Raw genomic sequence first — 26,275 nt, forward strand, 5'->3', positions numbered from 1 at the left:
AGGATCAAGTCCCACATCAGGCTCCCTGCATGGAGCCTGCTTCTCCCTCTGCCTGTGTCTCTGCCTCTCATTCTCTCTTTCTCTCTCTCATGAATAAATATAGAATAAAATCTTTTTTTAAAAAAAGAGAGAGGGAGAGAGAGATGGGATAGGGAAGGGCAGAGAGAGAACGAGAATATCAAGTAGGCTCCTTCCCCCAGCATGGAGCCAGCCCAACACGGAGCTTAAACCCACAACCCCAAGATCATGACCTAAGCCAAAATCAAGAGCTGGACACTCAACCAACTGAGCCACCTAGCCACCCCTATTCTTGGTAAATCTTTTGAAAGTAAGTTGCTAACATCATGTCACTGCACTAGACTGTCAACATGCATCCTCCAAAAATAAGAACATTAGTTTACATAGCACAGTATCATTAAATAGTGTATCCTCAAGTGTCCCCAGTTCTCTCAAGGTATAGTCAAGGTTTGCACATTTCATCGTAGGGCAGCTCTATTTTTAACTCTTTAAGGAACCTCCACACAGTTTTCCAGAGTGGCTGTACCAGTTCACATTCCCACCAACATTGCAAGAGGGCTCCCCTTCCTCCACATCCTCTCCAATCTTTGTTGTTTCCTGTCTTGTTAATTTTCCCCATTCTCACTGGTGTGAGGTAGTATCTCATTGTGGTTTTGATTTGTATTTCCCTGATGGCAAGTGATGCGGAGCATTTTCTCATGTGCTTGTTGGCCATATGTAGGTTTTCTTTGGTGAAATTTCTGATCATGTCTTTTGCACATTTCAGGATTGGATTGTTTGTTTCTTTGGTGTAGAGTTTAATAAGTTCTTTATAGATCTTGGATACTAGCCCTTTATCTGATACGACGTTTGCAAATATCTTCTCCCATTCTGTAGGTTGTCTTCTTTTGTTGACTGTTTCTTTGCTGTGTAGAAGCTTTTTAACTTAAGTCCCAATAATTCAGTTTTGCTTTTGTTTCCCTTGCCTTCACACATGAATCTTGCAAGAAGTTGCTGTGGCCAAGTTCAAAAAGGGTGTTGCCTGTGTCTTCCTCTAGGATTTTGATGGAATCTTGTCTCACATTTAGATCTTTCATCCATTTTGAGTTTATCTTTATGTATGGTGTAAGAGAATGGTCTAGTTTCATACTTCTGCATGTGGATGTCCAATTTTCCCAGCATCATTTATTGAAGAGACTGTCTTTTCCAGTAGATAGTCTTTCCTGCTTTGTCAAATATTAGTTGACCATAGAGTTGAGGGCCCATTTCTGGGTTCTCTATTCTGTTCCATTGGTCTATGTGTCTGTTTTTGTGCCAGTACCACACTGTCTTGATGACCACAACTTTGTAGTACAACCTGAAATCTGGCATTGTGATACCCCCAGCTATGGTTTTCTTTTTTATTATTCTTCTGGCTATTCAGGGCATTTTCTGATTCCACACAAATCTTAAGATGATTTGTTCCAACTCTCTGAAGAAAGTCCATGGTATTTTGATAGGGATTGCATTAAATGTGTAAATTGCCCTGGGTAGCATTGACATTTTCACAATATTAATTCTTTCAATCCATGAGCATGGAATATTTTTCCATCTCTTTGTGTCTTCTTCAATTTCTTTCAGAAGTGTTCTGTACTTTTTAGGGTATAGATCCTTTACTTTGGTTAGGTTTATTCCTAGGTATCTTATGCTTTTGGGTGCAGTTGTAAATGGGATTGACTCCTTAATTTCTCCTTCTTCAGTCTCATTGTTAGTGTATAGAAATGCCACTGATTTCTGGGCATTGATTTTGTATCCTGCCACACTCCCGAATTGCTGTATGAGTTCTAGCAATCTTGGGGTGGAGTCTTTTGGGTTTTCTATGTACAGTATCATGTCATCTGCAAAGAGGGAGAATTTGACTTCTTTGCCAATTTGAATGCCTTTTATTTCTGTTGCCTGATTGCTGAGGCTAAGACATCTAGTACTATGTTGAATAGCAGTGGTGAGAGTGGACATCCCTGTCTTGTTCCTGATCTTAGGGGAAAGGCTCCCAGTGTTTCCCCATTGAGAATGATATTTGCTGTGGGCTTTCCGTAGATGGCTTTTAAGATGCTGAGGAATGTTCCCTCTATCCCTACACTCTGAAGAGTTTTGATCAGGAATAGATCTGTATTTTGTCAAATGCTTTCTCTGCATCTATTGAGAGGATAATATGGTTCTTGTTTTTTCTCTTGTTGATATGATCTATCACGTTGATTGCTTTACAAGTGTTGAACCAGCCTTGCGTCCCAGGGATAAATCCCACTTTATCATGGTGAATAATCTTAATGTACTGTTGGATCCTTTGGCTAGTATCTTGTTGAGAATTTTTGCATCTGTGTTCATCAGGGTTACTGGGCTATAATTCTCTTTCTTTGTGCGGTCTTTGTCTGGCTTTGGAATTAAGGTGATGCTGGCCTCATATAATGAGTTTGGAAGTACTCCATCTCTTTCTACCTTTCATAACAGCATTAGTAGAATAGGTATTGTTTCTTCTTTAAATGTTTGATAGAATTCCCCTGGGAAGCCATCTGGCCCTGGACTTTTGTGTCTTGGGAGGTTTCTGATGACCACTTCAATTTCCTCCCTGGTTATCGGCCTGTTCAGGTTTTCTATTTCTTCCTGTTCCAGTTTTGGTAATTTGTGGTTTTCCAGAAATGCGTCAATTTCTTCTAGATTGCCTAATTTATTGGCATATAGCTGCTCATAAGTTTTTAAAATCGTTTGTATTTCCTTGGTATTGGTCGTGGTCTCTCCTTTTTCATTCATGATTTTATGAATTTGAGTCTTTTCTCTTTTGTTTTTAATAAGGCTGGCTAATGGTTTATCTATCTTATTAATTCTTTCAAAGAAACGACTCCTGGTTTCGTTGATCTGTTCCACAGTTCTTCTGGTCTCTATTTCATTGAGTTATGCTCGAATCTTTATTAATTCTCTTCTGTTGGGTGTAGGTTTTATTTGCTGTTCTTTCTCCAGTTCCTTTAGGTGCGAGGTTAGCTTTTGTATTTGGGTTATTTCCAATTTTTTGAGGGATGCTTGTATTGCGATGTATTTCCCTCTCAGGACTGCTTTTGCTGTATCCCAAAGATTTTGAACGGTTGTATCTTCATTCTCATTCGTTTCCATGAATCTTTTTAATTGTTCTCTAATTTCCTGGTTGACCCTTTCATCTTTTAGCAGGATGGTCTTTAACCTCCACGTGTTTGAATTTCTTCCAAATTTCTTCGTGCGATTTAGTTAGTTTCAAAGCATTATGGTCTGAAAATATGCAGGGGACAATCCCAATCTTTTGGTATCAGTTAAGACCTGATTTGTGACCCAGTATGTGGTCTATTCTGGAGAAAGTTCCATGTGCACTTGAGAAGAATGTGTATTCAGTTGCGTTCAGATGTAAAGTTCTGTAAATATCTGTGAAATCCATCTGGTCCAGTGTATCATTTATAGCTCTTGTTTCTTTGGAGATGTTTTGCTTAGAAGATCTGTCATTTGCAGAAAGCACCGTGTTGAAGTCTCCCAGTATAAGTGTATTATTATCTAAGTATGTCTTAACTTTGGTTATTAATTGATTTACTTGGCAGCTTCCACATTAGGGGCATAAATATTCATGATTGTTAGGTCCTCTTGTTGGATAGAACCTTTAAGTATGACATAGTGTCCATCTTCATTTCTTACTACAGTCTTTGGGATAAGCTTTAATTTATCTGATATGAGGACTGCTTACCCCTGCTTTCTTTTGAGGACCATTTGAATGGTAAATGGTTCTTCAACCTTTCATTTTCAGGCTGTAGGTGTCCTTAGGTCTAAAATGAGTCTCTTGGGATCCCCGGGTGGCTCAGCGGTTTGGCGCCTCCCTTTGGCCCAGGGCGCAATCCTGGAGTCCCAGGATCGAGTCCTGCGTTGGGCTCCTGGCATGGAGCCTGCTTCTCCCTCCTCCTGTGTCTCTGCCTCTCTCCCTCTCTCTATCATGAATAAATGAATAAATAAATCTTTAAAAAAAGGAAAATTAAAAAAATAAAAATAAATGAGTCTCTTGTAGACAGCAAATAGATGGGTCTTGCTTTTTTATCCATTCTGAAACCCTGCGCTTTTTGATGGGATCATTAAGCCTACTCATGTTCAGAGTTACTATTGAAAGATATGAATTTAGTATCATCATAATACCTATTCAGTCCCTGTTTTTGTGGATTGTTTCTTTGGGCTTCCTCTTTATTTTACAGAGTCCCCCTTAATATTTCTTCCAGAACTGGTTTGGTGGTCACATATTCTTTCAGTTTCTGCCTATCTTGGAATCTCTTTATGTCTCTTTCTATTCTGAATGAGAGCCTTGCTGGATAGAGTATTCTTGGCTGCATGTTCTTCTCATTTAGGACCCTGAATATATCCTGCCAGCCCTTTCTGGCCTGCCAGGTCTCTGTGGAGAGGTCTGTTGTTAACCTCATACTTCTCCCCATATAAGTTAGGGATCTCTTGTCTCTTGCTGCTTTAAGGATCTTCTCTTTATCTCAGGAATTTGCAAGTTTCACTATTAAATGTCGGGGTGTTGGAACAGTTTTTATTGATTTTAGGGGGGTGTCTCTCTAACTCTTTGATATGAATGCCTGTTTCCCTCCCCAAGTTAGGAAAATTCTCAGCTATGATTTGTTCAAATACACTTTCTGGTCCTCTGTCCCTTTCAGCGCCCTCTGGAACCCCAATTAAATGTAGATTTTTCTGAGGCTGTCATTTATTTCCTTTAACCTTTCCTCATGATCTTTTGTTTTTCTCTTTTTTCCTCAGCTTCCTTCCTTGCCATCAACTTATCTTCTATGTCACTCACTTGTTTTTCTACCTCATTAACCCTCGTTGTTAGGACCTCCAGTTTGGATTGAATCTCATTTAATTGATTTTTAATTTTGGCTTGATTAGATCTAAATTCTGCAGTCATGAAGTCTCTTGAATCCTTTATGCTTTTTTCCAGAGCCACCAGTAGTTTTATAATTGTGCTTCTGAATTGGCTTTCTGACATCGAATTGTAATCCAAATTCTGTAACTCTGTGGCAGAGAGTACTGTTTCTGATTCTTTCTTTTGTGGTGAGTTCTTCTTTCTAGTCATTTTGCTCAGTGCAGAGTGGCTAAAAACAAGTTGAACTGAAAAAAGGAAGAAAAAAGTAAAAAACAAAACAACAACAAAAAAACAAAAAATGAAAACAAACAAAAAAACAGGGGTTACCCTTTGGTTAACTATACTATAAATACTATACTGTAAATCCCTCTACTTCTCCTGGACCTTTCCAGCGCTGCTCGGTCAAGAACTTGCTCTTCCCCTGTCCTTCCAGCAGGTCTTCTGGGGGAGGGGCCTGCTGTGCTCTCAGGTGTGTGCACCTGGGGAAGCTGTGCCCCCCTACCTGCTCGGTGCCCCCCTACCTACCTCAGTGGGAGCTGTTGACCCCATGAGGCCCCTGTTCCATGGCGACCCGGCTCCGTCCCAGGCACACGATGACACCAGGAGAAATACCACCACTGGCGGTGGTCCAAGCCCTGAAGTCAGCTCCCCCAGTAACTCCCGCAGCTCCCAGTCCGCAGGGGCCTGGATGCTCCGGGTGCAGGGGGTGCTGCTCTGCACAGCTTGGGGGCACCTGGCAGCGGGAGCGTCCCCGCTGTCCTGTGTCCTCCCGGCCTCCGCCTGCCCCGGGGGAGCGCAGGATCCTGGGCTGTGTCCCCCGGTGCCCTGGGCTCCGGGGCCTGCGCTTCTGGAATCGAGCTCCGGGGGCAGCGCAGCGAGCTGAGCTGCCGCCTGAGCTGCTCCCGAGGCCCCGCCGGCCCGCGCTCCAGCCCTTTGGAGAGCTGGGCCTGCGGGTGTGGCGCACTCTCCCCTGGGCGCACCTCCTCTGTTAGTGACCGCGGGAACCTGGGGGCTCCACTGCCCCTCCTGGGATCCTGCTCGAGTTCCCTGAAAGCACCTTTCCATCCAGGAAGATTGTTAAAGTTCCTGCTTCTCTGGGGCTGGGCTTTCCTGTCCTGGAGGCTCTTGCTGCCCCCCTTAGCCTGGCTCCTCGCAGGGGCCCCTCCCCCACTGGATTCTTTTTAATTTTCCATCTTCCTACCTTGTTAGAAGCACGAACTCTTCTCTCTGTAGCGTTTCAGCTGTTCTCTCTTTAAATCTCGGGCCAAATTCATAGGTTTTCAGGATGATTTGAAAGTTATCTAGGTAAGCTGGTGGGGCAGGGGATTTAGGGACCCTACTCCTCCACCCTTTTGCCCCGCCCCTCCAGTTCTTTACATATTTTGGATATTAACATCTTACCAAGTATATCAAATATTTGCAAATATCTTTTCCCATTTAGTAAGTTGCCTTTCATTTTGTTGATGGTTTCCTTTGCTATGCAAAAGCTTTTTATTTTGGTATAGTCCCAATATGAAACTTTTCAAACAGAAAAGGTACATTTTCTTTTTATTAGTCATGAAGTAAATCATCTTTCAAGTTAAATTACATTATACTTCTTACATGATACATAACCACAACCACCAAGCCAGTTTGAAAAAAGACAAATTTCATATTTTAATTTATTCAGTAAGGAGAATTAAAAATAAAGGTCTTTTGTCCCTTTCTTTCCTATTCCCTACTTTTTATGGTTAAACCTGATACATATTTTGTAACACTAAGTAATGGCTTTTTTTTTTTTTAAAGATTTATTTATTTAACACAGAGTGAGAGAGAGGCAGAGACACAGGCAGAGGGAGAAGCAGGCTCCATGCTGGGAGCCCAACGTGGGACTTGATCCCCGGTCTCCAGGATCACACCCTGGACTGCAGGCGGCACCAAACTGCTGCGCCACCGGGGCTGCCCTGGCTTTTTCTATAATACAGCTTTTTACAATAATGATTATAAATGCAACTCATTTGAGAGAACAGGAAATAAACACTTTCACCTGCTGGTTTCTAGCTCATTACCTCCTTTGTCTTTAAGATGACAATGCTAGACAGATTAACATTTGGGTATGAATTGCAGATACAAGTTTTAACATTTTTCATAATCTTGAGAAAATTTTCAGTACCATACAATCAAAAAATCAATTTCAAATACACCTGTACATGTCTTAAAAAATGCATTTAAAAACAAGAATAGGAAAAATACTAGGCCAGTACTACACTGAAGACTAGCTGGCATTATGAAGACACTTTGAGTCCTTTAGCTTGGTCAGGATATCCTTCCACATCTGAGCAGAACATCAACTCTGAGAGAGAAAATGAACAGATCATACTCGGACTGGTTTCCAGGTACTCCAAAAAGAATTTTACGGCTTAGTTTTAAAGACTCACTCGACATACTGACAACTTTAATATATTTAATACAAAGTCTTCACGTACAAATAACAATTCTTGATAATGAAATCTGATTTAAAAGGTGACTGACAAATGTACAAGTTTTGCATTTTAAAATGTTCAAGTTTTAAATGTATTGCAAACCACTGAAAAATAAGACATATGTAATGGAGACACTACAGTAACTCTCACACCAGAAAATGTAGGTCAGACAACCAGGATCATTAAACAGCTGAAAGGTCTAATTCTATGGTAACTGTCGTAATCCTCAATGGAGCCACAGATGAAGAGCAAGCTCTCAGAACTAATCTGATCTTAAATGTGTTATACCATTTAGTCACCATAACAACCCAATAAACAAAGTTCTCATCTTCATTTCATATTTACTCTTTTTATCCACATAGAAATAAAATGTCATATGACCCTAAGAGACAGTCACATGGCCCTGAGAGAGAGCAAGATTCTGAAATATTAAGTAATACACACTTTGTGATTTAGGCTGAATACTGCACAAGCCAGCTGGATCCAGCTTCAATCCCAAACACAGTGTAGAATGTTATTAGTTGACATTGCTACATTTAAACTATTACTTAGCATAGATGTGTAATTTGTCAAAATACCAATAAATGTAGAAAAAGAAGACCTTGGGAATTTAATAAAGTCCTCTGATATAAATATTAAATGAAAAATTCCTTGAATGACTAAAAACTATGCTGAGTGGAAACAAAAAAACAGCAAAATATGTAGAGCCTAAGACAACTTTTAAAAATACTTTAAAAAGATACCAAAGGAATAAAGCAACAGAATATTCTTCAATTCTCATGTGAAGGAACATGAGGATTACGATGCAAAAGGGTACATTCATGAATAAAATTGCACCAGATTACAACTTTTGTCTTAGTTTTTACAAATGGAAATACTGGGGTGATTCTCAAGTCTAAGACTTCTGGGATTGTCATTAGTTATCAAATTGCACTGAAAGGCTCAGGATATTTATCCAATCAAGAATAAAATCATAACCAAAGTCTAGAAAATATCAAAGAGATTCAAGGGTGAAAGTGTGGAATGTCTGCCAAGAAATATGTTACACTACAAATCCTAGCAGTTCTAAAGCAGTGTGCTCAAGGACTACCAGTTTGCTAGTATGATTCCTCTTCTCCAGGTGTTCCAAAAGGAGTCTGGTCTAGGGACTAGAGATTAGTAAATCTCACTTTACACTGGGCACACTAGAGCTAGGATTACTAAACACTTCATTAGACAATGAAGGGTGAAGAATCTGTGCCAGGTAAAGGAGGAAATAAGAATGAATATGTGTCTGACAAATACTACATAGAGGAAGCATGATTTATTTCAAATTAAGAGCTATTTTGATCAGAAGGAGATTAGAAGAAATGAAGAGCAAAGACTATAAAATACTTGAAGAATTCAGAAAATAAATACCTCTTAAACATAAACATGCACACAGGCCATAGGAGACTTTCTATAGGTACTTTGAGGCCCCAGCTTTCCTAGACATGGTCTCTGCTTCTCTTGGCATTGTTTCACCACTTTATTGTCACTCCTATTATATTATTTTAAATGCATCTTATGGTATCAGAATTTCATAAGCTATATCCATTAAAAGATTTATAAAATCAACAAATTTCATATTCTTATACCATTTTTTCTTTATTCTTTATTTTTTTTAAAGTTTTGAGAGAAAGAGACAGTGTGCACATATGCACACAAGGTAGGGGGAAGGAAGTGCAGAGAGACAAGCAGATCCCTACTTACTGAGCTCAGGCTGATCCCACAACTCCAAGATCATGACTGGACCACTAAGATCATGACCCAAGCTGAAATCAAAAGTTCAGCCGACTGAGCCACCCAAGCACCCCACCTATTTTTTTCTTTAATACCTTCACTAAGATCCATGCCTGGCCTATAAGATAAAAAAAGCCAAGATAGTCCAACCAGAAGGGCCACCACGAGATTCACCACAATCCAGGGCTGAAGAATCTGTTCCTCAACACCTGCTGCCCTAAAGGTATAGAAATACTTATTAGAAATGTCTCCATTGGTTTCACATATCCAAATATATCTATTTAGTGAACTTTAAAAAAAATAGCAGTCCTCACCTAGAGAAATAACAAGCATGAAATATATACTATATAATACACACACACACACACACACACACACACACACACACACACCCATGGGAACAAAGGTTAAGTTACTGAACTCAAATCTGCTTTATACATTGATATAAATGAAAATTTAGTATTGCCAAGCAATTTTTTAAGTTTCCCTTTCTAACTACTGTGATGCTACTCATGCCCCAGACACTCTCAAAAAAGACCGCCCCTGTGAGTTTTGTGAATTGGACACTCAACCTGCCTGTGAGCTTCATGACTAGCCATTGATCTGTGGAGACTGGCTCTCTCTAAACTGCTCTCTTTCTAGCACTGCTTGGTTATCTGACTCCATCCCAGCACTACTTTGGGGTATTAGACCTCCTTAACGGAGTGAGGGTACAGGGCTTCTCTATTTCATTGTACATGAGCGACCTTAAAATTGTAAATTACTAGACCTAAGACAGATTTATAAAAAGAATACATTTCATTAAAAATGCAAGTATAAACAACAATAATTATCCACTAACCAATGCAATTGAGTACTTTTTCTTGCCATAATTTTGGAAACAAAAAACAGGGCCTTCATTATTATTTATAGATGAAAACATATAAAAGAGTGAAGGATAAGAGTAGTACCCTTACTACCACTGCTGCTGTTATTCCCATCAATTGCCAATGCTATTGTGCATCTTACCAGAGGCTACCATTAACAGAGGAGGGTGTGTAAAGGTGGATCCTGTCACTTGTCATTTGCTGACTCAGAGACAATACAAGAGCAGTAAAGTACACTAAGAAAAAGACAAATGAAATTACTAATAATGTATTTTTAACAACCCAGTTTATTTTGAATTTATAGATTACTGTAAGGTCAAAAATAACCTATACTTTGAGGGATAATGACAGAAAACAAATTCATTTGATCAATTTCCATAGGCTGGCTAGCCTTATTTTATTTTTAAAGAACCTAGACTCAGAAGGGTATTTTGAGATGCTCACTATTTCATCATTAGAAATTACAAGAACCTAGAAGATTTTTTAAGAAATTATAAATGACTTACTCAAGGTCTTAAAACTAGTTTTATTAATAGTCTCATGACTTAGAACAAAATGTATCCCAAATTATCAAAAAGATACAAAATAGTATCTGTTGAAATGCTATGCCAGCTCAATCTGTTTCATATCAAGTAGAAAACAAAAAACCAAAACATGTCGAAATATAGAATAAATTCAACTTTTAACAGTTATTTAGATCAACTCTATTGAAAAATAATCCTATTAAAACTATACCTATCTTTTTTTATTACAAATTCCACTAAACATCTATAAGTAATGTCTATAAGTAGTAATATAAAATCTTTCTAAAAGTAAATTTAAACTTTTCCTGGTTCAAATTACAGTGTAATTCAAGTATTATACAATTATCAAATGAAAATATTTACTCACAGAAAGAGGCTAAAGCTGTTGGATCCAGGGCAAGAAAATTTCGGATTGCTACTGATGTTTTAGCAAAATCAATTCTAGAAAATACAAAAGCTTCTTGTCACAGTGCACTGGTAAACTTCTTACAAAACTGCACTTTCTTAATTACAGTTCTTTCATTCTCTATTCTAATGCTACCACATACATTGTCTATTTTTAAGCTTTAAGTAGCTACAGTTAACACTAGATACATATGAAAAAATACCTTATTTACAAAAGCCACATAAAACATTCAACTAGATTAATATTTAGTCAACATTCCTTTGGAGTTAAGACACTGAAGAAACAAATTAAACTTGATCTGCAAAATTTCTTTAGATTCTACCCCTATTACCCATTTCATCAAGCTGTAAGTTGCTATTTTTCTTAATGGGTTCAATTGTGTTCTTAAAGACCTGGTGAACTTCTAACCCCTGGCACCTGTGGACATGACCTTATTTGGAAGGAGGGTCTTTACAGCTGTTTTCAAGTTAAGACGAGGTCATTTAAAGGGCCCCTAATTCAGTACAACTGGTAGCCTTATAAGAAAAGAGATCACGGGGAAAATCACCATATGGCAGAGAGACAGAGGTTGGAGTGATGCATCTACAAGCCAAAGAACTCCAAGGAATGCCAGTAACCACTGAAAACTAAGGAAAGGTGTGGAAGAGACTTTCCCACCAGCCACCAGCCCTCCAGAAAGGAACCAACCTGGCCAACACCTTCATTTCCAGACTGAGAAAGAATAAATTCCTGTTGCTTTAAGCCACCCAGTCTGTAGTACAGTTGACCCTTGAGCTACAAAGGTTTGAACTGCGTAGGTCCATCAATATGAAGATTTATTTCAGGAACTATAGTACAGTACTGTACTATGTACAGTATTTTCTATGTACTATGTAATGTATTTTCTCTTATGACTTTCTTAATAACTTGTTTTTTCTAGTTTATTTTTTATAATTTTTTTACATTTATTTTAGAGAGAGAGAGCACATGCATGCACACGCAACAACTGAGGGGGTGGGGGAGAGGGAGAAAGAGAGAATCCTCAAGTTGATTCCCCACTGAGCATGGAGCCTTAGGGCTTGATCCCATGACCCTGAGATCATGACCCAAGCTGAAATCAAGAGCTAGCCGCTCAACCAACTGAGCCACCCAGGCACCCCTTAGCTTACCTTTTTAGTATATAATACTAAATATAGAATACATATACAAAACTTGTGGTAATGGGCTATCTGTTATCAGTAAGGCTTCTGGTCAACAGTAGGCTAGAAGTTCTGAGGGAATAAAAAATTATACACGAATTTTTGCCTTGCAGGAGGTCGGCACACCCAAACCCTGTGATGTTCAAGGGTCAACTGTACTTTATTATAGCAACCCTAGGAAACTCATACAATACCCAAATCACCTATACCTGATTCAGATGACTTAGAAGATGATATTTGGGGCTGTATTTGTCGATTATATTTGGATGAAATTTTAGACCTAGAGTTGATGCTGGAATGGGTTTAGATTTTGAGGATGCTTTCACTGAGAGTATTCCCATCCCCTCCCCCAAAACAGAAACAGCCTTTAAAATAAAAGCCAAAATAATATTAATATATTATAATTCTAGTTTGAAAACTATCATAGTCAGGGTCATATTTTGCTCAACATTTCCACCTGAAGAAAGGTGAAAGCGATGTATAGTCATAATAGTCTTACCTGTCAAAAGTTGAAATAGTACTTAGAGCTAAAAGCAAGTAGAGAAGACTCTGAAATGGATATGCCAAAGACTTGTACTGCTGCAGAAGGTTTGAGAAGTCAGAAAGCTGATCTCCTGCTAGCACATATATGAAAACAATGTTCCACACAGCACAGCCAGCCAAGAAGCCATGAGAAAAGAGACCAATCATTCTGAATGGAAAAGGGTTTAATTATTACACATGTATTACTAAAGTAAAAAGCTAAAATAGTTTTTAAATCTCTTCACGTGAAAGAGTAAAACTCACCATTTCAAAAAAGTAAAAACAAGCCTTTTCTTTTTATTACAGATAGGCAGATGATTTAACTCCAATTAAATTGAGTTTTAAAAAATATACCTATTGACTATTTTAAGTTGTCAATTTTGTTAACAATATTGAGCAATCAATACTTTTAAAAAAAATCATGCAACATTTAAGAAAAGTCCCGCAGAAGCAGCCACCTGAAAGCCCGGTTCACTGAGAGTGCAACATCTCTGGTTGTCCAGGAAAGCTTCATGTCCATTGACACCTCGATATTTTCTGTGGTCTTTATCAACTCTGAACGATCAGCAGCCTGGAATCGCCCTAAGTACACATTACACAATTATTAACAACTAGTAACAAAGAACCCTGGTTGTCTTTTTATCTTATTTCACACTGTTCGAACCCTGGGACTGAGATTTTGCTTTTTTCCTATCTAAAAATTCTCCCTGACCCAGTCCTTGTTTGAGAAGGCTCTTTTCTTTGGGTTGCTTAAATACACTATCTTTTTTTCTTTAGAGAAAATAAAGCCCGTATGCTTTCCTCTCATCCCAAAACAGATGTTAAAGTAACAGTTTTAGAAATCAATTATATTTCATGAAATACAATAAGGAACTTCTCACTCAGGACAAAGTCTAAAAACCTTTAATGTGACATAATCTACAAAATTCTAATTTTGAGACTTTAGAAGTTTATTAAAGTTTAAATGACAACACTATAAAGCTAAGTCAATGTTTGAAAGCACTTTGAATTTCTTAGGAAAAGATGCCAGTGTGTGCAGCATGGCCTTTGGTGATGACAGAGAAGAAAGGGGTTGTTTCATAAACTTTAGGATTCCTGTGACAAGTATCAGTTCAAGTGTCAGCACCTCAACACCATGTGCACAGCGCTTTATCCTTTTACTGTTCACGAGGCTCCTTCTTGCAGATCTACCAATCTACAAATGGATCTCAGGAAGCAGGAAGGGTCCTATTTCAATTACATTTGCCAAATTGGGCTGTCAAGTATTTTGGAGGATGAAAGGCTGAGGTGCAATACCTAATTTTCCCTAAGAAAAGACAACTCTGGGCAGACGAGTGTCTTTTATGGTCAATTACTCTAGTGGGGAAGTTTCTGTGCTAAGGAAAACAAGAGTAAAAATGAGGATTGAATACACTGTTTTAAAAACAGATTAAAAAATCGGTATTGCTTAAAAATGAGGATTCAGTGATATCGCTTAAAAACAGAAATTAAATAGCAACACAGTATACTAATAAAAGCACTTGACTAGAAGCCATGAAATCTCCATTCAAGTCTCAATTCCTCACCAACCGTTAGACCCTGATGAAGTTAGGTTCCCGGGATCACAAGTTTCTCACTGGCCAAGAACTTCAAGATCCCTTAGATGACATCTTACAGAATAGAAATTCTAAAATGGATGTACATAAAATCTAAATTGTAAATTTTTAGAACTAATGTTATGGTTCATTTAAGTTCTTTACGTGCATACTCATAGCATATCCATGGGATATATATGATCACAATCATGCTTTCTGTATGTTTTTCTTAAATACTGTAAATGCAGTTTTGTACTCTATGCACATTATACAATGTCAAGACTACTTCCAAAAGAATCTGAAGCTACAAGGTTGTATTTCTTATTTAATATGGTAATACCATCATGTATCTTCTCTCATTTATTTTTAATTATAAAATATATCATTAGCTGCCCCACGACCAATGCCACTCACCACTACCCATACTGGAAAACTGGTAAAGTACAAGAATAAAGGAATGGGTGAAGGGAGTGGGGGGAAATTTTCTAAAGAACTCATAGTCCCGTAACCCAAAAAGAACCAGCATTAATATTTTGGCATATTTCCTTCTAGTCTTTTGTCTTATACATTTCTCTATAGTTAGGTGTGTATCTATTTTTCATTAAATCTTTCCATGAAATGAATATTCTCCCTAAACATTATTTTTAATGGTGCAGATTTTATTATATAGATACACCATAACTAACTGAAATCATACCCCTTCTATTTTATACTTATGTTGTTTCCAATTTTTCATTCTCAAGAATAACATGATAATTAGTTTTGTGTATAAACTTTTGTCCATAGTTTTATTGCCTTAATTCAGATCTCCAGAAATTTGATTCCTAAGTCAAAGTTATAGCCTTGTGTAAATCCTAAAAATCTTATGTTCCAAAACAAGGAACTACTTACGGGTTTTTTCCACAAACACTTTGCCTACAGGCTGGCTAATGCCAGTGGGTGCAGTGAATATAGACTGTTGTTCTGGACCACTTTGCTCATCAGTAATTATGTCCTCATCTTCTACTCCTAGTTCATTGGTATATTGTAATTCTGCTGGCTGGGTTTTCCTGTACTCAGGAAGGATGTAAGAAAAACAGATTAGTATTATATATTTACAGACCCACATAAAGGAGGTACCTATAAAAGAGCCTTGGACTTGGAGTTGAGAAATTTCATTTTTACTTAACTGGGTCTGTTCTTAACTGTTAATATGCAGCAAATCACATACATTTCTGTGGGCCTCAGTTTTCTCATCTGGAAAATGAAGTGACTGAACTACATCTGTAAGGTTCTTTCCACACTTAAAACGATAGGATTTTATATAAATATTGATCACTATTTGTAGGGTCATTTCCAAATACAAACAATAGCGTCATATAACTTCCAGTGTACTTCTTTAAAGTATACTATTTTATCCAAGACTTAATTTCCTATACTAAAATACATATTTTTATTTATTGCTGAAATAATCATAATCTGAACTCTATCAACATGAGAAAATACATCACAATAGTCTACCTATTAGACTATTAATATTACCTTCAAATTTCAGTATCTTTAGTATTTACTTTTTGCCACTTATATAATATCTTCTATGGATGTTCCTCTTTTTTTAGAGACAGCTCCTAAGATCTTTTTTTTTTTAGCTCCTAAGATCTTTAATTTTAGCATTTTACTTCTTCAATTGTTTACTCTTTTCAAATTTATCATTAGTTGGTTTAAATGATATTTTTGTAATCCTACTTGAGTGTTTAATAAGACTTAATCAAAAGGTACCTTTGAAAGCTCTGAATTAAGTAGCACAGTGTCCTTAAAGAATATTTAGAAGGACAAATAAAATCTTACTTTGTCTTTCTTCGAGGTTTTTGAATAACTGCCTCCTCAGCTGGCTCCACATCAATGCCATTTTCATTCCGTAATAAAGATGAGCCAGATGTTTTCTTTTGGGTTAAAGAAGTCTCCAATTCTGAAAATAGAGATTAAATTTTCAAATTACTATAATGTAAAAAGAAAAGTAATACTTAAAACTTATGAGATTACTTTAAAATTTTTAATCAGGCCAAAATTTTTTCATCATTTTACTAATTTTTAATTTTTATAATTTTATATCCTTCAACACTAAAATATTTCAAATTACAATGCCAAAAAATATGGAAAAATTCAAGTAATCCAACATCCAGAGTTTTGTGGGAGCCCACAGATTACCTGTGTTTCAGTGATTCACCCAAAGGACTCATGGGACTCAGAAGTCATTACACTCACAAGTCCTTATATTCACTTACAACTTATTAGACTGAAATGACATAAAGCAAAATCAGCAAAAGGAAAAAACACACAGAGCAAAGTCCAAAGGAAACTAGGTATAAGCTTCCAAGTTCTTCTATCAATGGAGTCACACAGGATGCACTAACTCCTCCAGCAACAAGCTGACATGTGTGACACTTCCTCTACCAAGGAAGCTCATTACAAACTTGGCACCCAAGGCTTTTATTGGCACCTGATCACATAGACACCCTCTGCCTAGCACATACCAAAATTCCAGATTCCCAGAAACAAAGCAGGTGTTCAGCATAAATCATATTACATTCACAATCACGGAGTAAACCACCCTTATAACTTAGGGAAAGTTCCATTATCAGCATAGGGAACTACTCACCAGCTAAGCTGCAGAGGCCAGTGAAGAGGCTACCTTGCAATCAGGCCTAATGAGAGCAGTCCCAGGCCTGCTATGTTAACTCCCTCCCGAGCACAGGGTATTAAGTTTAAGTAAGTCAACAAAGCCTTCTCATCTGCTAGCTACTCTTCCAATCTGAAAATACGGACAACAGCTTCCTGGAATGTCCTCAAAGCCCCTAGAATTCTATTTTAATAAAATGTTTATAGCCCAAACTAGAAATGCAATAGAAGTAGAGTCAGTCTATTGTACTCATCCAGAACAAAACAAAAAATAAAACAAAACTAAAAACTCAGAAATCCAGAAGGCTGTACATGCATAGGTGGGTGCATTCTGGAATGACAGTGACAGGTACTCTCTGGCCCAGAACTTAGTTGGGTTCTGAATTTTCTAAAAATGGTCAACTCATTTCTGTAAATACATTTTTCGTAAGTTGTAAAACTAGGTACTGGTATCCATCCAGATTTTCAAATTCATACCCTAATTGAATTAACTAAGATGGTAGTTTTAATTCAACTATATTTGCTGCCAGTAATGAAACAGATCATACAAAGAAATCATCAAACTATCTGAGCATCATTTCTGTTTTTCCACTCTTCTGCCCACATACTGCAGTATCCCACTTCAACTTGCCTCTAAAAACTATAGACTTTTCCAGTTTCTGCCCTCTTTTCCTGTAATTCTTTCACCCAATCAGGACCCACTGTTTTCTAAGAGAATAAGTAATGGTCAGGGAAATTATTTTGTAATAAATTATTTATCAAATAATTATTTATCAGTGATCAATGTTACTAGGAAAGAACAATCTCCCAATCTTTATTCCTTCCCTTTATTTTACTCTAACAAAACCCATTATCTTTCTTCTAATTACTATAAAGGTCATAATGCTCAATATATGAAAAATTAGTAAAATATAAATGAAGAAAGACAATAAAAATTATCGTTAAATCCTCCTTCCCAAAAACCTAACATTGTCAACACTTTGCTATATCCTTCCATTGTTTTTACTTTATGTATGCATGAATATACATGTTTTCTGGGTAGAACTGTGTCCCCACCTAAAAGATATGTTCAACTCCTAACCCCTAGTACCTCTGAATGAAACTTTATTTGGAATTTGCAGCTAGTCAATTTAGAATAAGATTATACTCGATTAGGATGGGACTGAAATCCAATGATTCATTATAAGAAGAGCAAAATATGGAGGCGCATGAGTGGCACAGTCAGTTAAGCATCTGACTCTTGGTTTCGGCTCGGGTTGTGACCTCCGTGTCAATAGATCGAGCCCTGCATCCATCTCTGTGCTCAGGACAAAGTCTGAGACTTCATCTTAAGACTCTCTCTCTTTCTCCCTCTGCCCCTTCCCCACTGCCTGCACATTCTCTAAAATAAAGAAATAAATCTTTAAAAAAGAAAGGCAAAAATGGACACAGAAACACATGGAAAGGTACGAGGACAAAGGTACAAAATAGTTATACTGCCACAGCCAAAGAACACCAAGGATTGCCAACTACCAGAAGCTAAAAGATGGATGGATTCTTTCCTAGAGCCTTCAGAAGCAGCCTGGCCCTGTGGACACCTTGATTTCAGACTTCTGTCCTCCAGAACTGTCAGAGAATAAATATCTGTTGTTTTAGGTTACTCTATGATAATTTGTTATGCCAGCTTTGGGAAATACAGCATATTTCACAAAAAACAGGATATTTTAAAACAAAAATAAAATCCTTTGATATATTCTATTATATGTGTGGGTGATGACTCAACAGTACATTACTGATGGTTTTCCTTGTCACTAATTTCACCTTCACAGTCCTTTTAACTGGTGCTCAGTTTCTAATAAATAGATAAAACATGATTTATTTAGCCAGTATCATTTTGTTAGCTATTGATTATTATCAGTTTCTACTCTTATAAATAATGTTGCAGTTAACATCCTTAATTATGGTAGCTATTGTAGTCACTTCTATTCCTAAAAGTTCAGACAGGCTATACTAATTTATGCTCCTATCAGCAGTATATGAATGTATTCCTTTCTCATCAACACTTTTTTATCTAACACTTTCTAATTTTATATTCTGAAAAAAGCATTGCCAATTTGATAGTATTTTGTTTACCTTGTGAGTAGTGCCTGGGACAAAGTAAGACTCAATAAATGATAACTGTTCTTTTATTGTATTACTGTCAATACTGAATCTATCCTTTCCTCACTGACCTGAAATGTCTATTTTATCATATACTAAATTCTTTTACACACCAAGATCTGAACTTTCTGTTTTGATCCTGAGTTTGTATCCCTTCCCTCATAATATATGGACATATGACCAAAAGAGACCCTCTAAAGTGTTCTTGACTTAAACTATTAGAGTTACTTTAATAGTAAAAACTTTAATAAAAAAAAAAAGAAGAGATATGGGTGGGGAAAAATGGGAACAGAGTTTTTAATCATATCCCCCAAATCAAAGCTACTATCACAACCTAACCTTGGTTTCTTCACATACCAAGAGGTAGCCTCGTCTTCTTCTGTCTCCTTTGAACAGGAGCTTCTTCTGGGTGCTCTGTGGATTCTTTACTTGGTGGCTCACTGCCCTCAGACGGCCCGTGAACGGAAGCCTGAACAAAGCCTTCCAAAGAAGCACTACCTACAGAAAAGCAGAGTGGGAAAAAACAGGATAATCTGAGCAGAGATTACGGAGTTTTAAAAAGATGAAAAAAAAAAAAAGGGACTTGAATAGCTCCTAAGTGATGATTAACTGTCCTTTGTTTCATCTTTGCCTTTAAGAATTGCCTATAAGAATTGGCTTTAACCCACATTTTTATCACATTATCACATTATAAAGTATAATAAATTCAGTACTTGATATATCAGATTAATACTCAAAGTTTTTTAATATATCACTATATACGGATCCAGATATTTTCACATCTTAAGACTTGTAAGAGGTAACAATTAGAATGAAGGACCAGTTAGAGCTGACTGAGGTTTCAAGCCTATGTGACCAGGAGAGTTGAGGATTCCATTAACAGAAATCTGTGAGAGGTAAAAATCGGATTTATTGTTGAAGGTAATGATGAATTCTGAACATGGTGAGTTTAAGTTACTGACAGAACATGCAGGATTATTAGTGGATAAATAACTAAGACAAAAAAAAGCTCACAGAACCTTCTCATTAGAGAACCTCTAATACATGAATGATATGGCCTTGCCTTTAGACCCTTGCTCTGATGAAGTGAATTGCTGACTGAAATGAGGGATCCAAGGACCTTGTGTCTCTAAATCCTGTTCAAGAGTCTGAAACCAATCATAGCTTAAGACGATTTATGCTGTATCAGGATAAAAGACCTCAAAAAGTCCAAGAATGTTGTAGAACAAAGAGTTTAAGTGGCACAATTCTTTCTTCCATGAATGCTTCTAGACACTCTTCAGGCTTCCCACTGCCTTATTCCTCACTACCACCAGGAATCTCATTACTTTAAACTGACCTTGATTCTATTCCTCAACACAGTAGCGACTAGGGACACTGGGGCCTTGCCTCTCCCTGATCTGTGATATCTGTCATGCCTAAGGTCCTGGAAAGACTCGTGATCTACACAAAAAGAACAACTTCTTACCTAGGGTGGTTTTTGTTTTAGGTTTCTTCTTCTTTGGACGACTAAGTGGAATATCATCTATAAAACAAAACAAAACAAAAAAAAACCCGATAGAACAGGCTGCCTAAAATTCAATGCAAAGAACAGTCAAAAGGAACTTTTAGTAGGGAAGACCTTTCCCTTTCTTCCCGAGGCCCAGCCAACTTCTACAAATTAGGGGGGAAAAGGCAAGAAATTGACAAATTCAGAGGTGCCTGGCTGACTCAGTACAGCATGATCTTGATCTCAGGACCCAAAGTTCAAGCCCCATGTTGGGCACAAAGCCTACTCAAAAAACAAAAATAAATAAATAAATAAAATAAATTAAGGAGGGAGTGAGAAACTGACAAAAAGTCAAAGAAAGCCTATAGTGTGGTGATAGTAGTCATTGTTGGTCAGTAATATTAGAAACTGCAACATTTCTAATATTAGAAAAGAGGGCCCACAAAATATACACGTGATCCCCTTTATTCCTTGCACTTAGATATGGCCTATGACTAGTCTGAACCATTCACTGTGAGCAGAACTGATCTGCCAAAACATTGAAAGAGCCGGTGAGTAACTCAGCTTTCTCTTTCTTTGTTTAAGCATGTTTAGATGGCAGAAGCACAGAATGGAAGTAGCCTGGATCATGACATAATTAGTAAAGAGTGGTACAAGACAACTGCCCTGGATTGTTGCCACACTGTACTTTGCATTAACCAGAAATAACCTTATAGAAGTCAGAGATTCTGAAGTTAGTATAGCATAACCCAGTCTATCCTGATTGAATGAGACAAAAGAAAATGTAGTCCTTATTATACAACTATAAACTAGCCTATAATTATGTTCTGGGTGACTTCACTCAAGAATGAGAGCTTTTAGGGATGCCTGGGTGGCTTTAGTGGTTGAGGGCCTGCCTTTGGCCCAGGGCAGGATCAAGTACCACATGGGGCTCCCTGCATAGAACCTGCTTCTCTCTCTGCGTGTCTCTCATGAATAAATAAATAAATAAATAAATAAATAAATAAATAAATAAATATTTTTAAAAAAAGAATGAGAGCTTTTATATTTGAAAGGTCAAATACCAATCATACAGCTAGTGTTATATATCAACCCTCATTTTAAAGATAGCAGTCATAAGAGATTATTTTGAAAAAAGGATATTGCAATATTATAAATTACACCACTCAGGTTCAACTTTAAGAAAAACATTAAGAATCAAATTAACTTTTAAACTCCAAATTTTAAAAGTTTTACATTAAGAGTGAACTAACTCACCTTGATTAGCACTTTACATGACACCGACCAAATTTAATTAGGACAAAGACAAAAAAAAAAAAGAAACTATTAGAAATATATCGTCAGGCTGAAAACTGACTTAAGTCATTATAAATTAAAAATAAGCTTTCATACAGTCAGCTAGTACATAGACTAGCTTATTTTTATAAGTAAAAAAGCTAATAAATCCACTAATAACCCCAATATTTTCTGAACTTACATATACATATTTCCTACTGTCTATTAGTAAAGTGGATTAAGCAGATTAAGAATTCTTATTTTGTCACTGATTAAAATCAGCTTAAACTCTGAGGAAACTATTCTAGCAAACAAAAGAGGATCAAAAGTCTGATAAACAAGACGTTCAGAATGGACCAATGGAGATTCAGAATGGATCACTGTCTTACCAATGTTCGGCTTGGAAAGAGAACATTTAATTATAACTGTTATCCTAATGATTCAAGGATTTTTTTTTCAAGGATTATTTTTAAACCTTTAAACTTTTAGGAAGACTTTTCCTAAAATTTTCAAGAGATCATCTCTGAATTATTATAATTTTGCAATGGAACTAGTTGACTTTTTCACTTTATTCATTTTGCATTTTTAAAACTCAATGATACAATCTCTAACTTATGTTTACCTTGGCACAGGTGGAAGGGCTCGTGGAGGACGCTATGGGGAGAAAAAGAAAATCGCTTGTAAGTAAAAGTCTCAGAACATCTTCATTTCATGTACTTCAAATCTTTTGATAACCTTGTTTATCAAATGCAACAGAGGAAGTACTCTTGAGAATCAGATGGGCAATTCTAAAATTGTTCTAACATTTCTAAATTTCATATAAAATTCCTTCCTTCCTATACTCCTTTCTATCCAGAGGCCAGGCTCTGTTCTAAGTACTACAGATGCACTAAAGAACAAAACAGAAATCCCTGCTTTTATGGAACTTCCATTCTAGTGGTTAAGTATTAGAAGATCACACACACACAAATGAGGGAGAATGTGGAGTGCTATTTTAGTTACAGAAAGTCTCTCAGACTTCCGAGCTGAGACCTGAACAAGAAAGAAGAAAAGAGATAAAGGGGAGCAAATACAAAGCCTTTTAGGAGAAACGGTTTCAGATAAAAGAAGCAAGCCGGGTAGGGCTGTAGCATAGTTATCAAGACAGGCAGGGGCCAGATTAATTAATTAGGCTCTTTTTAGACAAAAAGGGGGCAGTCCGGGTGGCTCAGGGGTTTAGCACCGCCTTCAGTCCAGGGCCTGATCCTGAAGGCCTGGGATCCAGTCCCACCTCGGGCCCCCTGCATGGAACCTACTTCTCCCTTTGCTTGTGTCTCTGCCTCTCTGTGTGTCTCATGAATAAATAAAATCTTAAAAAAAAAAAAGACAAAAAGGTGTCCAGGTTTTATTTTAATTCAGTGGGAAGCCAAGGGAGGTTTTAAACCACATAGCAACATACTTAAAAAAAAATAAGATAAAATCACTCTGAATACAGTATGAGACTGCATTTTGGGGCAGAGAGAATTAAAAAAAAAAAAACCTTATAAAAATAAATTCATTTTTAAAAATTTTATTTATTTATTTGTGAGACACAGAGAGAGGCAGAGACACAGGCAGAGGGAGAAGCAGGCTCCACGCAGGGAGCCCGACGTGGGACTCGATCCCCGGTCTCCAGGGTCACGCCCTGGGCTGAAGGCGGCGCTAAACCGCTGAGCCACCCGGGCGTCCCTAAAAAATAAATTAAAAAAAAAACAAAAAACTTAACAAATGGTAAGAAAAGTTGTGTTTGCCATTCAGAGAGATTACAGTTGAGACGCATTCTGGAATCTTTCAAAATAAAATACTATCAGCAATGTCTCGAAATCAGTTTAATGTTGCAAGTGTCTCATGCTGCTTGCAGGGGACACTGATTCAAAAGGGTTTACATTTTTAGACACTTTTTCTTTTTCGTTGGTTCTACGACCGTCCCATTTAGCGATCCATGCGGTCAGCGTATTAATACAAATGCTACGAGATCAGGACACAGCAGGCTGTCTCAACACTATCCAGTGATGAACCTCACCACCGGGAAAGAGCAATAGTCCAGGAAAGAGCCACCGTCAGGCGGCTACGGATCGCGTCCTGCCCAAGGCTTCGGGTCACACGACGCTTGCACGTTTTCAAAACTCCCGCGAAAATGACGTGTCACCGCCGACCTTCCGGCTCCTCAAGAGTCGGAGGGCTCCACCGGACACAAAATCCCAGAGACTCAAACGGAACCGAGGCTGGCTTACCACCTGCTTCTTTCCCATGGCGTCCAACGCCGGGCTTCCCCGCGGCCACGCGCCGGGAGCTCGCAGCCGGGAGCTCGCAGCCCGCTCCCGCCCCGCCCCCCGGCCGGCTCCCGCCCCGCCCCGCCCCGCCCCGCCCCCCGGCCGGCTCGCTATTGTCCCCGGCTGGCTCCCGCCCGGGCCGCCGCGCGCAGGCGCCGTGCGTCATCGGCCTGCGCCGCCCGGGCCTGGCGGACACTCAGCCGGTTCCCTGCAGGACGCGGGGGGGGGGGCGGGGGCCGGTCGGGCCTTTGCAGTGCAGCCCTGCGGAAAGGGGGCCGTGGGCGTGGGGGGCTGACATGCCCGGGAAGAGAGACTCCAGCGGGCGTGGGGCAACAACCACGGTTCTGCTCATGGTTTCCGAGTGGTTGCAGGGATTTGTTCGAGGGCGGTGGGGAAAGACCATGATCAATGGTCTCCGCCAGGAAACTGCGGTCTCCTCCCTGGGTGGCTAGAGGCCCTCCGGGAGGAGTCCGCAGGAGAGGCCTAGCTGGCAGCCCCGGGGCACCCAGGGGCCCGGAAGGCTAAGCAGAGAGGCGTCGTCACAGCAACGTGGCCACTCAGGCCCGGGCATCGGCACGCCCGGGTCCTCGCCTGGCTCCCGGGGTTCGGCTCCCGGCCTCGGGACGAACTTGCATCGCCCGCTCCGGTCCAATCCTGTGAGCATCCGAGGGGCGGACGCGCGTGCACGGCGAGCGGGGCTCTCGGCGGCCCTCGGCGGCCCTCGGCCCTCGGCGGCCCCAGCCCTAGGCGGCGGCCCCGCCCCAGGAGCCGCGGAGGCGATCGGGCTGCACCCCCCGCCTCCGCCACGCCCCGTGGCCGCAGCGCCCCTCACCGCTCACCGGGTGGGCCTCCGGCCGAAGCCCCGAGTCCGCCCTCATGGCGCTCCCCCTCGGGGCTCCCTCGGCGCAACCGCCGGCGGCCCGCGCCTGGCTCCCCGCGACCCGGCCTCCGGGGCCTGCGAGAGGGGGGCTCCCCAGGGTCTCGCTGGGCCGCAGCTCCTGGGCCGGACCTCCGCCTGCCTGCGGGGCGCCAAGCCCCGCCCCGCAGCGCGTTCGCGTCAGGGGGGCGGGGCTGGACCCGGAGGGGGCGGGGCGCGGGACCCGGAGCGGGCGGGGCGCGGGGAACCCGGAGGGGCCCGAGGGCGGTGCGCGAGAAGGACCCCGCGGAGGTCAGAACAGGCTCTGGGTACCAGGAACCGACGATTGGCAAGGCCAAGGCTGCCCGGAGGAGCCGGGAACTTCTAGTCGCTGAACCAGGAGAGGTCTGGAAGGGCCAAAGACGGATTAAAACTCCTTTGAAAAGGAGGACTTTGGGGATTCCTGGGTGGCTCAGCGGTTTAGCGCCGCCTTCAGCCCAGGGCGTGATCCTGGGGATGCGGGATCGAGTCCCGCATCGGGCTCCCTGCGAGGAGCCTGCTTCTCCCTCTGCCTGTGTCTCTGCCTCTCTCTCTCTCTCTCTGTGTCTCTCATGAACAAATAAATAAAATATTTAAAAAAGGGGGGGGGGGACTTCTGTGGAACGCTGTCAGATTCTCCAGACACGGCTTCTTCCGACGGATCTCTGAACAAACTAGAGACCCCTGTACTGCAGGGACGTAGTAGGCACCCAGAGCGGACCCCTACCAGGCACTTACCGACTGGGTATTTGGTTCTTTAACTTCTTACTCTTGTATCTTGTTTATTGCGTGACTTTGGTTTCTTGTGTGGCGTATGGGAAGCCAAGTTAACTGTCATTCAGTTTGGAATCCTACACCCGTTAAAATTGTGTAAACCCCGCTTTGGGCATGAATAGAGGGGACGGGGTGCAGAGGCGCATCCCGTGCACCGCCCTTGTAGGGCGCAGAGATGCCCCGCCCCCACCCCCACCCCCACCCCCACCTCCGGGCCCAGACAAATATCAGATTTCTTCTAGTTGTGTGTGTGTGTCTGTCTGTCTGTGTAGTGATACAGGCAGTTCTCAAAATGTTTGCCACTTGCTTATCCTCCATCTCTGTACAGCAAGTTTGGGGAATTTTTTTTCTCAAAAAGAAAAAACACAACATAAGATCAAATCCAAGTTCATGTACCATTAAAAATGACTTAATTTTCTTTGGTGGGATTTTTTTGGGGGGGGGGGAGGGAGGTTGGGTTTAATTTTTTTCTTTTTTTGTTTTTTTGTTTTTTTGTTTTGAAGATAATCACTAAGTTAAAAAGAGCTACAAATACTTTGATGTACATACTTGGTTTTATATTTA

At 39.8% G+C, this 26,275-nt stretch overlaps 1 protein-coding gene across 3 annotated transcripts; it reads right to left on the minus strand.

Annotated features, from left to right (window-relative positions):
* Positions 1-6,428: 6,428 nt before the first annotated feature.
* On the minus strand, positions 6,429-25,059 carry TMEM237 (transmembrane protein 237). Of its 3 annotated transcripts, none has more exons than XM_025441691.3 (13): positions 24,882-25,059; positions 22,374-22,405; positions 21,734-21,744; positions 20,456-20,512; positions 19,345-19,485; positions 16,018-16,138; positions 15,082-15,239; positions 13,075-13,198; positions 12,594-12,785; positions 10,878-10,951; positions 10,129-10,222; positions 9,216-9,337; positions 6,429-7,229 (listed from the first exon to the last, which is right to left on the minus strand). In XM_025441691.3, exons 1-13 carry the CDS (start codon positions 24,918-24,920, stop codon positions 7,162-7,164), a joined length of 1,233 nt encoding a protein of 410 aa, XP_025297476.1. In that variant the 5' UTR covers positions 24,921-25,059; the 3' UTR covers positions 6,429-7,161. The 3 variants fall into 3 exon arrangements, with proteins under 3 accessions (XP_025297476.1, XP_025297477.1, XP_035566615.1); XM_025441692.3 differs by lacking the exon at positions 24,882-25,059 and adding an exon at positions 24,004-24,105; XM_035710722.2 differs by lacking the exon at positions 12,594-12,785.
* Positions 25,060-26,275: the final 1,216 nt, after the last annotated feature.

This window comes from Canis lupus, chromosome 37, assembly GCF_003254725.2.
Source record: "Canis lupus dingo isolate Sandy chromosome 37, ASM325472v2, whole genome shotgun sequence".
Lineage (NCBI taxonomy): Eukaryota > Metazoa > Chordata > Mammalia > Carnivora > Canidae > Canis > Canis lupus.